Consider the following 13963-nt stretch of genomic DNA (forward strand, 5'->3'; position numbering starts at 1 on the left):
AGTAATTCATCTGGGAGAATCTGTTTAAATCATTAGTTGACTTGGCTAGCCATCTCAAGCAACTTTGTCCAATGTAGTGGAGATTTGATTCATCTTGATAAGTAGACTTGATCAATTAGTCATAAGTCAATATAGGCATACAATTGCAATTGATGATGGTGGTAAAGAATGAATAGGTGGCTTGAGAGACAAATCATTGCCATGATTTTTAAGTAAGATTTTAATATACATTAACTATGATGAGCCTCACAATAGGCTTTGTATACAAGATATTTTTGGATAGAGGCTAGTGAGGTGTAGAGCTGCATGCGAAGAGTATTGCTTTTGAAGAGTAGATTATATAGCTATGATTTTTTTTTTCATTTGTGAAGAGTATGGGATGAGTACAATTCAGTATGGATCTTACAGCTTCAACTTATTAGTGGGGTGGCTCAAGAATGAATATTTTTTATAAATAACTTAAAGCATTATCCAAATGTAAAGTTAAATATCTTGCTGCATCCTACATCACCAAGTTCTGGGGCATGCTATATGAATCAACATGCCATATTTGATTACTATGGGTCTTCAATAGCTCCTCCCAATGGGCTTGGTTGACTATATTCATACATGTTATCTTTGAAAATTAGAAGAGATGATTTTTAAAACGTAAAAGCTCATGTCTTTCTTTGCGTAGAGGGAAGTCATTTTATTAAATGGAGTTATTAGTATTAGGTGGAAGAATTCTAGTAAGAGGTCCCAAAGAAGAGAGTTTGAAAACATGCATCTTTGCTAGGCATGGAAGGTACGTGCTTTTTCATGAAGAGATTGTAGAGGAATGGTGATGATTTTTGCGATATGTATGTACATATGTGCTCAATGAACCACATAGATAGAGAATTATCCAATATGATAGGGAGTCACAAATAGATAATTTTTTTTGTGAATTGAATCACGGTGTAAATTGGGTGTGCCATTGGCTGGGTAGAGGCACTAACTGAGTGACGAACTTCACAAAAAAATGATATTATGCAAGGTCATTCACTTTTATGAGGCACTAGAGAGGTCGGTGACTAATTAAAGTGTGTGTAAGTAGCAAGATTGATGATGATAAGCTGGGATGGCAGTGGATGAAGTTCTTAGCACTCTGTGTGTAAGGATAAGAGAGCTAGGATGACCTCATATAGCTTTTTGTTGCTTACATATGTATTATATTTAGATTTGAGCTCCTCAAATCTACATGGAGCTCTTCATTTGTTTTATCAAAGAGGTAAGGTTGCCATTCCTTTTCGAGAAATGTAGCCATAGGGTGGGCCAGTTGTAGGAGCTATTGAAAGAGTAAGTACAACTTTGGAGAGATTAAGCAGTATGTATTGACATTGTGATGGATTTTATCATGCTTTGTTATGATTAATATTATTATATGACAATAACATGAACCAAAGTAAAAGTATAGACTTATTTCATGCATTTGAATCCTTTTAGTGGAATTGTAGTTGGGCTAAATTGGGTTTTTTCCAAAGTTGGCATTATATACATGTTTTAGTTGGATTTCGACAATTTAATTGGTTTGGTTTGATCAAGCATTGTCTATTCAACCTGATTGGGCTGTAATGTGATTGATCTTATTCATATTGGTTAGCTAAATTGATAAAACTTCTCAGACTTGTCAAACTCCAAGAAGCTTGAACATATTTAAACCAAATCTTATATTGGTTGAATGGAACTCCAACAAATTAGCTCGAGCTAGCCTAATCAAATCGAAGTAAATTTGACTACTTGCCAAAGAATTTGATTATATAAAATGAATTGAATGTAAATTGACTTGAGCTGACGCAAGCATTTCTCGATGTTGCTTGATGTGACTCTAGTGACTCTAGTGACTCTAGTGACTCTAGGTGATTCAAGTCCCCTTCATTATGTAATTGATCTTGTGCAAAACTATATATATGATTAGGCTAGAGAGTTGATATGGTTGGTGAAACCTCTTTGCACGTTTAATTCAAATGATTGAATAATTCTGCAACCAAAGTGTTATTGAATTGATTGAAATATACTGAGGGAATTTTCACCTTGTTTAACTTAAATTCTAGCAAACATGATGAAATCTAACAAAGCTTAGGTTTGGTTTGATTCTATATAGTTGAATGTTGAATGATATTAGCCGATCTTGGTTGCTTTTGAGCTAGTACTGGTGCAATGAAACAACCACGATAGATCTTGATTAAGCTCAAGCAAATTCATTATGAAACACAATTGGTTCAATGAGGATTTGAGCAGATGTGGTCGACATTCACTTAAGAAATTTTGGAGGTCAACAATAAGTTGTTCAGTTGCAATTTAAATCAAGCCCACTGAAATCTTTCAAACTCAACTAGATGATAGTGCTTAAAAATATATTCTCAATTGTGTTTCATAATGAATTTGCTTGAGCTTAATCAAGATTTATCATGGCTCCCATCAAATGTGGATAATTATCATCTTCCTTATAGTTTCAATATTTGTTTAGAGTTATGACCTGTTCAATTTATTTAAATAGCAACTTTTCAATAAAGTTGATTTTCAAGTGTTTTTTTTTGCATTTGTGACCTTAATGATCTTAATATCGTTAATAATAATAATAAAATATTTTAATTTTACAGTCATATTAGTAAAAAAAAGAAGTTGATGAGGCTTTAAAGAAAATCTTGGGTGAAAAATTAGTAGGACGTGATGATATCCCAATTGAAGTGTGAAAATATTTAGGAAGTTTGAGAGTTTCTTGGTTTACTAAACTCTTTGATATTATTTTAAAAACTTAAATATGTTTGAGGAGTAAAGGAAGAGTATTTTGATCCTCATTTTTAAATATAAAGGGGATGTGCAAGAGTTTGCAAGTTATAGAGGAATTAAGTTGGTGTGTCATACTTTTAAATTATTCGAGTGTGTAATTAAACATAGGTTAAGAAGTGATATAAAGATTTCTCATAATCAATTTGGATTTATGTCAGGCAAGTCTACTATGGAAGTTATACATTTATTAAGAGGTTTGATGGAGAAGTACAAAGAGAATAAGGAGGATCTACGTATGATTTTTATTGATTTAGAAAAAGCTTACTATAAGGTTCCAAGAAAAGTTCTTTGGAGAGTTTTAAAGAAGAAAGATTTTGATGACTTATATTCAGGTCATTAAAGATATGTATACTAGAGCTATTACTTGTGTTCGAACACGAACAGAAGGAGGATTAGTTCGAACAGAAGGAGGATTAACCAAATATTTTTCTATTTTAGTTGGATTTCATCAGGGATCAGCTTGAAGCCCATATCTTTTTACTTTAGTTATAGATGCTCTTACTGGACATTTATAGAAGGATGTACCTTGGCGTATGCTTTTCGTTGATGATATCCTTCTTGTGTATAAGACTAGGAAAAGAATTCAAGGAAAACTTGAATTATGGAGGTCTACATTGGAGTCTAAAGGCCTTCGTTTGAGTAGATCAAAAACTGAATACATGAAATGTAATTTTAGTAGTAGTAGCTCTAGTGTTTGTAGCTCTAGTGACAGAGTTGTAACTATGGGTGATTAAATCATTAAAAGGTGTGATTTTTTTAGATATCTCGAGTCTATAGTTCAAAGTGATAGTGATTTAGATGGGGAGGTTATTAGTAGAATTCAAGTTGGTTGGTTGAAGTGGAGGAATGCATCAGCTCTATTGTGTGATGAAGTGCTGCTTAGATTGAAAGGAAAATTTTATAAAATGGTGGTGAGGCCTACAATGCTTTATGATGCGGAATGTTGGACTTTGAAAGAGAAGCATGAAACAAAGTAAGACATTATTGAGATGAGAGTGCTTAGTGTATGAGTTGCTTTACACATAGAGACAAAATGTGAAATGAATATATTTGTGATAGGGTTGGTGCAGTTCCAGTGGCGGTCAAGGGGGGACGATGGGGAGAGAGTTGTCTTAGATGTTTTGGTCACATTAAACGCCGACCGTCTTATGATCCTGTTAGGAGAGTAGATGTTTTAGATTTGACATATGTTAAAAAAAGCAGAGGTAAACCTAAAAAGACTTGGACATGTTGTATAAAAAATGATCTTAATCCATTACAATTAAATAAAAATTTGACACTCAATAGGAACAATGGAGAAAAAAATTCATGTAGCCGACCCCACTTAGTGGGATAAAGGCTTGTTGTTGTTGTATATATTATTTGATCGATCAGATTAATATCTCACTTTGCATAACGATGCAATTATAAGCTCTGGTACAAATACGAAGTATAATATCCAAGAGTTTTGAGATGTTGCTAATGAGCCTAAAGATGCGATGCATAATTAAACAAGCACAAAACTATATTTTGCTAGTTATCAACTCTTAACTTAGTAAAGATCGGTCACCTATAATAAATTTTTTTTTGTAGACTTGCTCATTATATTTCAAGCAATATTTTAATATTTGTCAAGAGTTGGAACAGAAGTTTGAAATTCAAGCTAGTTAGCGGATCGAGATATTTAAGCTCATGCGGATTTCATTATAGGTTCTTCAAGAGTTTAAAATTATTTTTAATTGTTCTTTTGTTAATTTGTTAGTGGTGTAGCTATATAGATAACAAGCACATGCTCATGAGTGAATTGAGCCAAGATAAAATTTGAAATAAAAACAATTGAAGATGCTTATAAGTGACCATACTATATAAACTATTATCATACTATACAATTAGAATTGGTTTAAAAATTTGATTAAGAGAATCAATTATTAATATAAATTGATCATTTGATCATGTTGTACGATATATATCATACTACTTTTGGTATAATTATAATGGGATCAAATTGCATTAATTGATAATCCAAAATTTGAATTAATTGCAGTGTATGATCAGCATCATTATCTCCTTTTAACTTGTAGTTTAATTTCCTTTAATTACCCTGATTCAAAGATTGAATTATTCATAATGTTTGATATATATTGTACAATACAATTAATTTTCGTAATTAAACAAATTAAGCAACTAAATTAATAGGATTATTTGATACGATTCAACATAAACCGATCATTACTGTATGATTTTGTTTGTACCATACAATCAACAAGAATTTTGTTTTTGACAAAAGTTATGCTTGATTGTTTAAGCATTTAACATATATGCTATCTTTTAAAATCTTAAGTGATTTTGTTGCTGGAAACTTGACTTGTAACCCTGAAAGGTATTTGAGTGAGAAAATGAGAAAAACACATAATGATTATCGCCTTCCTTTCTACACCTTAACCTCATGGTTAAGAATGTTGTTAAGTTTTGTATGATTTGAGAGAAGTGATTTGACATTTGTAAGAGAGAGAGAGTGGATCTTTTGAAGTCTTGGTGAATATTTAATGTAACATGCTGGTATGCTAGGAAAGATTTCTTCTTTTGTGAAGAAGATAAGGGTATAGGATTTCCTTAAAGCCCTTTAAAGAGAGCGGTTTCTCCATTTTTGTGATAGCTAAAAGAGAGGATAGTGAAAATCCGGAGAGAATATGGGGAGTGGATGTTGGTTGTTGCACCTAACCATGATACATTGGTTTGCATTTTTCTTTTCTTTTTGCATTTTATTAATATTGCACTTTGTTTAATATCTTGAATGATTTGTGATGATATGGAATATATGGTGATCATATTGTTATAGTGTCGACTTGGTGGTCAGCTAAATAACTTGGTTATTGAGGAACTTATTGTATGAAAGCATGCTACTACTGAGCAAAGGAAAATCATTGCCATTTTTCTTTTTCTTACTTGGTGCACTTCACCTCTAAAATCAAATTTTGTTTGAAAAACAAAATTATAATTTTTATATTTCAAAAATATTCATGAAAGTACATCTTATGGATGTGCCATGGTATCTTCAAGGCGTCCAAGGAAGCAAGTGGCAGGAACCTCTTCCTGTGTAAAAAAAAAAACAATCTATGTTTTCTTTTAACTTTACTAGCGAGTCATATCATTGTGAAGGTTAAGTTAAGTGGCTTTGGAGTACAATCACTAGATTACTTGCATCATATTTTTTTTAGCTGTGTCCTTTCTTTCTTTCTAGGAAAGACTGGAAATCTGCACTACCCATTTTTAATGGATTTGAATTAATCGTCAAGATACTGTGAACTATTCTCTCAGCCACCAAGGATAATCTGAGTTGCTGGAAGAGCTAAATAAACAAATTTAATGATAAAATGAGCTGTACAAACAATTGGGTTGTTTTGGCATGCCTTGCTGAATGTAGTTTTGATATCAAACTGTACTTTTATCTACTTTGCAGGCAATTACTGCAACAGGCACGAAGAAGAATGAACTGATCCTTGGTGAGATACAGTCACAGTTGAAGAACAAAAACTTTACTGTTGATGTTAAAGCAAACTCAAACTCAACTGTATGTCATTTTTATACATGTATTCCATTCTCGTCTTGTCAAGTTATGATTTTTTATATCTAGGAAGCCATCATCATTAAACTTTCCTTGTGTTGGCTGTCTTGGGTTTGTGTTCATTACTTTCTTTTTTCAGCACTATTTTCTTAAGAAATTAGAGATTATCGTAATTCCTTGAAGTTGCTTGTTCTGGAGGTTGTTACAAACTCAAGCTTATTTGAACTTTGTGCTGCAGCTTTTGACAACTTTCACAGTGGATGAGCTATCTACACCTGGTTTGAAATCAATACTGAGCTTTGTTGTTCCAGATCCCAAGTCAGGAAAGGTCGGCATCCTCCCCACCAGCACTTTCTTCTTTAAAACCACTGTAGTTGCTTATTGTTGATTGTCTAAATTGTCTTCTTTTTTCTCAGATCGAGCTGCAATACCTGCATGACAATGCAGGGGTTGCTGCAGGATTTGGGTTGAGTGCAAATCCAAACGTTAACTTTTCAGCCGTGATCGGATCTAAGACTCTCGCTCTTGGATCAGACGTATCTTTTGATACAGCATCAGGGAATTTCACTAAGTACAATGCTGGGATCAGCTACAACAGTTTGGATTTCAGTGCTTCCTTGACAGTGTGAGTGATTTACCGTAGCAACCAGTCTCAATATTTGAAGATTCTGCTGTAAAATTATGAAAAATATCACTGTGATTAAATTAACTTTTTAACTCTCCATAGGAATGAGAAGGGAGACCAGTTAAGTGCATCTTATTACCACCTGGTGAACCCTTTGTTAAGCACAGCTGTGGGTGCCGAGTTCGCTCACCGTTTCTCGACTGCCGAGAGTACCCTCACATTTGGGACACAGCATGCTTTGGATCCTATAACCTTGGTTAAGGCGCGGATTAACAACTACGGAAAGGCGAGCGCATTGATCCAGCATGAGTGGAGGCCTAAATCATTCGTCACTATTTCGACGGAGGTAGACACCAAAGCAATCGAGAAAGGTTCTAAGGTTGGCCTCTCCTTGGCCCTGAAGCCCTGACAGCAACTCTTTTTGAAAATTTAATCATGTGCTTTCATCTTCTTGCCTTGATTGGTGTCATGCCATTAAAATGCCAAGGACTGGAGATTACATCATGTTAACTTGACAAACAATCTGTCCACTGTTTCTTTTGCTTTTGACTAGCTTTGAAATTTCAAAGTTTTTTGCAGTCTGCTTTGGCCTCTTTTGGTAGAGATGAGAAAACGAGGGCAGGTTTTGTGCTGGAGCAATAATTACATGACTCAGATTTTTTGAGCTGGTTTATTTTGCAAGGGACCATTTGTTTGATTCTAAGAAATTTTGTTCTAGATTTTGGAGTTTATGGAGTTTTAGAACTCTTGTTGATTTAATATATATATATATATATATATATGATTAAAGAAACAATAAGTTTACCCAAGATTCAACCTGGAGATTTATGGATAATGTTAGCTTCTTTGTAAAATTAGTTGTGGATTTGTTATAGGAAATGCATAGTTTATAGAAATTGTGGGTATTAAGAAGTTATTACTCTGAACAGAGTTTATCATTAATTATTTATAGCCGCTGCATTATATCCGTTTTAAATGGGCAAGTTGAAGTGAATAATTTAAATTATAGATATTGAATTTGATTTATTTTATCATGAATATATTTGTGTTTTAGTTTGTAAAGATCTTGAATGCATGATGATTTAATAATTGTTCAATTCAAAAAATATTAAAAAAAAAGTGTTTGCAATGTTACTAGTAGTCTCTCACAATAATTCATATCTAAAATCATTGATAAAGAGATATTATTCATGCATGCCTTAGATTAAAATCTTTATGGTGAAGCTCCAACCTTGACAAAATTATTGAGATCATCAGAGAGATGGTGAGTAAAAGAAAAGAGATGGGGACAAGGCGGAACCCTCATGGAAAAGACGTATAGGAGGATTTTATTCCACACAACCCATAAGCTAAAGTATTGTTGATGTGTTATGTGAAAATGTCATTACATATTTATAATGATTTGGGCGCTATTGAAAAATCCACTTAGCAAAAATGAATAAACACATTATTTTGACTAGTATAGACACATGGGCAAGGCAATCAAAGGTTTCAAAGATTATAGGTGGATAATTGTCTTGCCAATCACTTTGAAGGTTTCTTCAGCTGACTAGATGGAGTGGCCAACTGAATAGGGGAGGTTGCTTAGCTTAATGGAAGGAGTTGCTAGGTTCCTTTTGTACTTTTGATGAGTGTGCTTTGACTAGGGCGAGTTCATGTGAATTGGTTAAGTACTTTCCTTCAAATTGAGTGATTTCCTTGTAATTAGGAGAGCTATTTTGTAAGCAAAATTACTCCTGTGAGAGAGGTGAGCTCTTTTCTATCACCATGTTGAAATCTAATTTTAAGTGTGTATTTATTTTTGAAGTGCCGCTTGCAATAAATAAAAAAAATAGGTGAGATATTTGTAATGTTTTGTTATCAATAATAAATGAAAGGATAATTGTTAATATATTATTTTACTCTGTGTTGGGTGCATTACACTTATTTATTACATTAATAATGTCACTAATATTACTTCTCTATGCACTTCTCTTTACATTAGTGTTGTGATTATCAATAAATATGGTAGGAATTTCAACCTTATAGTCACTTCTTTCTTCACATTTTCTTTGCTTTTTAGCCTATTATTTTGTTTGTTAGTAATGGACGACCCATCTACTGTAAGGGTTGTAAACATTTTCAACTGCGAGTTTTGCTAAAGCATTAAGCACAAACATCTACAAGCATTAAATGTTGAGAATCAGTTAACTCACCTCAATAAAAAGAGAACAAAGAAATTAGTTAAAGACAATATAAGTAGAGCAGTGGACCATCATGAAGGGGACCTTGATCAACTACCACTTGCTACAATATTTCTCGTTCACCCTCCATTTCGTGGCCTCATGAAGAGAGGAATTAGTAACTTGACGGCCTCTCTATATGCAACCTATTTCATAAGGAAAGAAAAAAATATAAGAGAATTTTGATAATGAAGGTAAGGAAAACATCTCTTTCTTTTTGTAGCTTTTACCTTTGGATAAAATTAATTTCTATTACAAACCTTTTTGGTTGGAAGAAGTATCGATGAATCATATTATAAGGCAAGGTTACCAAGTCTCTTTTACTAAAAAAGATTATCTTAGCGAGTCCTATGACGAGCACACAAACTGGGCGTACAGTGCACATAATTTTGTTGATATTTTAGGTTATTGACCTAATGCAACACTGACAAGTTTGCTCTTTAACACTTGCCTTTGGGTTAATGATTTGTGGTCGCACCTCATCGAGGTGACTCTTAATAATTTTTTGAGTAATGATTCTTCTTTTTTTGATATTTGACTAACACAACATAGACAACTTCAGTCACCAAGGATAATGAAAGAAATCAGGTACCGGGAAAGTTGTCTTGTTTTCCTCCATTATCGGAGCAGATGCAAGTGCCAAGGGTAAGTTAATTTTAGTTCCTCTATCTTAAAAATATGTTTAAGAAACCTATGATACTTCTCATCCAACAATACTTAAAATTTATGGATTTATGCCACCCTTTAATTGGAAATATTGATTGTTGAATACATTGAGTTTAAGGCACAATCCACTTTGATGAGTGTATGCGAGTTCTTAAGGAACAGATTGTTAACACTAAGGCAAGCAATCAAGGGATTGATAAGCTTTTCCTCCTTGTAGAGAAGATAAGCTTAAGGGTAAGCTTTGTCCACTCCTATCATTAAAAAATTCAAAATTAAAGTATTAAATCTATAGCCACTTGTGATTTTTTTAGCTTCAAAATCTAGTTAATTTTGTTGGAGTCAACTTTTTTCTGTGATTGTTAGTTAGAACTAGTATCATAACTGCTAATGCGTTGTTAGATCCCATTTTTAAGATTTTTTTTTATATTGATAGTGAGTATGTCATAGTTATGTTTATGTTAATATAATAAAAAAATATAGTTCTATTAATACACTTTTATAATGAATGTTATATTTTATGTTGGCCATAATGAAACTTTATGCCACTTGTATATTAGTTTGCTCAACTTTTCCGTTTATTATTTCTACTTTTATTTGTATTTTTTTTCATCATTCTTTGAATGTGATATAGTACATTAATTATAATGACGAGAAAAGATTTGTTTGAGATGATCTTTTATGATGAATATGATGTTTTCCTCAAAATTATTGTAGATGAACTTTGCACTTATCTTAGATAAATAGTCCATTACATCAAGTAAAATTGAGTGCTAGTTGGAATATTAACCTTCTCTTAGAAGGTGGATGAATTGACTAGATTAGGATAGAAAGCACATGAACTTATATCTAACCTGAGTGCTAGTTGGAAGATCAAATTTGGATAGAGCTTAAGGAATCACATCTAATCTGAGAACCGATCGAGAAAGGGATATATACACGTTTTAGAACAAAAAAATATCCAACCTAAATATTTAATTTTAACTTAAATACACTAGCATAAAAAGTATATGGACTCACATATAAGCTAGGAGGTAAATATAGTGATCAGATCATGATGGAAAATATTGAAACTCACATCTATCCTATGAGCTATTTTGGAAATAATATCTTGGAAGGACTCACATACTTTTGAAATGAGCAATTCTCTTTGACCTGAATATATTAGGATGGAAAATACAGACTCATTATCATTCGAAGAGGTAAACAAGATGGCCAGATCAAGATAAAAAGTATAAGGAGTTACATCTATCCTTAAAGTTGATCAGGGAAATGATGTTGTTGAAGGACTCACACTAAGAAGTTTGGCCATACAAGGACTGTATATGACATGTGTATGTAATATGCTCATTTGTCAGCTTAATTTTACCTTTTCGTATGTTTATAATGTTCTTTTTAGAAGGTTTTAGTGTTGTGATTGTAGGATTCAGAGAAAGAGATCGAATGAAATTTGGAATATTACAAAATGGAGCTAAGTAGTGCTCTAGCCCCTAGACGTCAGATGCAGGCTCAGATCTTGTAGAAAATAGAGCAGTGTCCTAAGCGCCCGAAAGAAGCCAATTTTGAGGAAAAATCTGAGCGGTTGGAAAGTAGGCACCACGATAGTGTCGACTAGGTATCAGGCTACCAGCTCCTATCAGTGGTGCCTAGGTGCCAATCCATTCCCAAATTTTGTTAGAATATAGAGCGCTCAAAAAGTAGGTGTCACGACTGCAATGAATAGGAGCCACATCTGTAGTGCCTAGACGTCGCTACTTGGGTGTCTAGGTGTTTGATGCTCTAACATTAGATATAGTGACTAGTGCCTAAGCACCAGTCTATGACACCTAGGTGTTAGTTTGCACAATATGATTGTTTCTGTAGTTGGGGCGCATCTCTTCATCAGGACGAGTATAAAAACACCAGACACAAATGAAGAAGGGATTTTTTTTATCATTTTTGAGCATGGAGCATTATAGGAAAAGGCCATGGAAGACCCTCAACTTGCAGCCAAGTGAGAGAAGGGAGTTTGGGAGTGTTTGAGAGACTTTGTGGCTGTATCATCATCAAACAAAGCGAGGAGGAAGGGAGACAAGTACTTTGGGAGTTCTTTGTGCAATTTGTTTCATTCCAATTGTTAAAGACTTGTTCCTTCAATTACAATGTTTATGCATATAAATACGAGTAGTAAGTAGTTTTCTCTATTTCTCTTGAAATGATGATGTAAGATTGTTGAGTGCGAAATTTATTTTGTGATAATGTGCATAAACCTTTATGGTGATGTTTAACCTTTTGAAATTATTTTAATTTCATTTTCACCTCGTGAAATGTTAATAATTATCGTTAATTATAAAATTTGAAAGAGATCATAATAGAATGATTAGGTTAATCATATTAACTTAGAGGAATATGAATATTGCCACTAGGTTAGTGCACACTTTTTGGGAGAAATAATTCTTGGGGATAATAATTTGATTCAGGGAATTAATTCTAATTTTCTTAGCTTAACCTCCATAAACAATCAGGATGGAGTAAGGAAGTGGGTTGCTCTTGTTTGTCACTTGATTGTTAAATCATTCTTTTGCACTTAATGTCCAATAGAACCATTTCATTGGAGAACCTCTTAAGCATTTGAAAAACCCATGACTTTCACTTATTGCTAGTATAGGATCTTTTGAACTTGATAACTTAGGAATATTAATTTTAGCCGTTACCAAATCTTCAACCTTCAAGCTAGTACCAATGATAATAAACTAGAACTTTTTATGTTGGGATTCATCTCATTCCCTCTCTGGGATCTATACCCAAAATATTGTTTCTCATGCTATTAAAATGACATGTATATTTATGTGAGTCGCTAGTGTTTCATTGTACTTGGTTCCTATCAAATTTTTGGCACCATTGCCGGAGAGCAACGATGAATTCCAAGTCAAAAAAAATTGTTTAAGCTTTTAGAGTCTAGAATTGAAAACCGTTGTGTTACATCATCACTTGCTATTTAGTTTGTTATTTCTTATAGAGTTAAAATCCAAAAATATATTGTTAGTTTAATGTTAAAGCTGTGCACTTATATACCACTTTTTACTTATTGCAAAGTTCATGTTGCATGTTTATTTAGTGCTTTATTTGTTATTGTGTGATTTCATTTGAACTGTGTGGAAATTCTTTAGCTTAGGGTCATTTAGCTTGTTTAATCTAGTTGATGTATATGTAGTTCTAAAACTTTGGACCATGAACCTTATGACCATGAGTTGGAAAAAAAACGTAAAAAAACTAGAAAACTAAAAAAAACTTCAAAAAGAATTAGGTGAGATGACACACATACCTCAAGAGGAATCTAATGCCCACAGATACAGTGACATACCTAGACCTCTTAGGAAATTTGCAAATCCCATGGTTGATAAAATCCACTTAAGCATTAATTCTCTTATTTTAGAAGCCAACTCATTTGAATTTAAATCCATCATCATCCATATGATACAAAATAACTAGTTTGGGGGACACCATTAGACAACCCTAATTTACACTTAGTGAGCTTTTTAGAACTTTGTGCCATATTTCATTATAACAGTGTCTCCAATGACGTGGTTAGGTTAAGTTTTTTTCCCTTTTCCCTGAGTAACACAATTCTCCAAGGACGTCCGACCATAAATCCCTCCTCTTACTAGCACAATTATTAATATATAAAACAAGAATGCAATAGTACCATTGATATATTGAAATTGTATGTTTAAACTAGTAAAAGTAATGCTAGAAGAGTTCCATTTAACCCATATTTGACTGCTATCAATAATTTGAAAATTATTAACACTTGTCTCATTCTGGAAAACGTTGAACTGATTTTTAGAGAAAGGGCTAGTGTAAGATTAAAGAGAGAGCTTAGTTATAAGAAGGTAAGTAAGATTCAACTTTTTTCATTAATAAGATGACTATAATTGGTGATGCATATATCATTGTTAAAATCACTTACATTCCATGTCACCAAATTTAAAAAAAAAAAAAGGGAAAAAGGTTAAGACTAAGGAATGGTCCCTTTAGACCTCCCCTATTCTCCTTTAAAAGATGATGGTAAAGAAATGGGTAGATTTTTAGCTGATTTATATGGTGGAAAATTATCAC

At 33.1% G+C, this 13963-nt stretch overlaps 1 protein-coding gene across 1 annotated transcript in view; it reads left to right on the plus strand.

Annotated features, from left to right (window-relative positions):
* Positions 1-7644, plus strand: part of LOC110019449 (mitochondrial outer membrane protein porin 1-like) — a 36325-nt gene extending 28681 nt beyond the window's left edge. Inside the window, exons 3-6 of the mRNA XM_020717108.1 lie at positions 6251-6361; positions 6594-6683; positions 6772-6980; positions 7083-7644. Of these exons, the coding sequence (XP_020572767.1) occupies positions 6251-6361; positions 6594-6683; positions 6772-6980; positions 7083-7389 (717 nt within the window). The 3' untranslated portion in view covers positions 7390-7644. The remainder of the gene's footprint in view (positions 1-6250; positions 6362-6593; positions 6684-6771; positions 6981-7082) is intronic.
* Positions 7645-13963: the final 6319 nt, after the last annotated feature.

This window comes from Phalaenopsis equestris, unplaced genomic scaffold (genome assembly GCF_001263595.1).
Source record: "Phalaenopsis equestris unplaced genomic scaffold, ASM126359v1 Scaffold000055, whole genome shotgun sequence".
In the NCBI taxonomy this organism is placed as follows: Eukaryota; Viridiplantae; Streptophyta; class Magnoliopsida; order Asparagales; family Orchidaceae; genus Phalaenopsis; species Phalaenopsis equestris.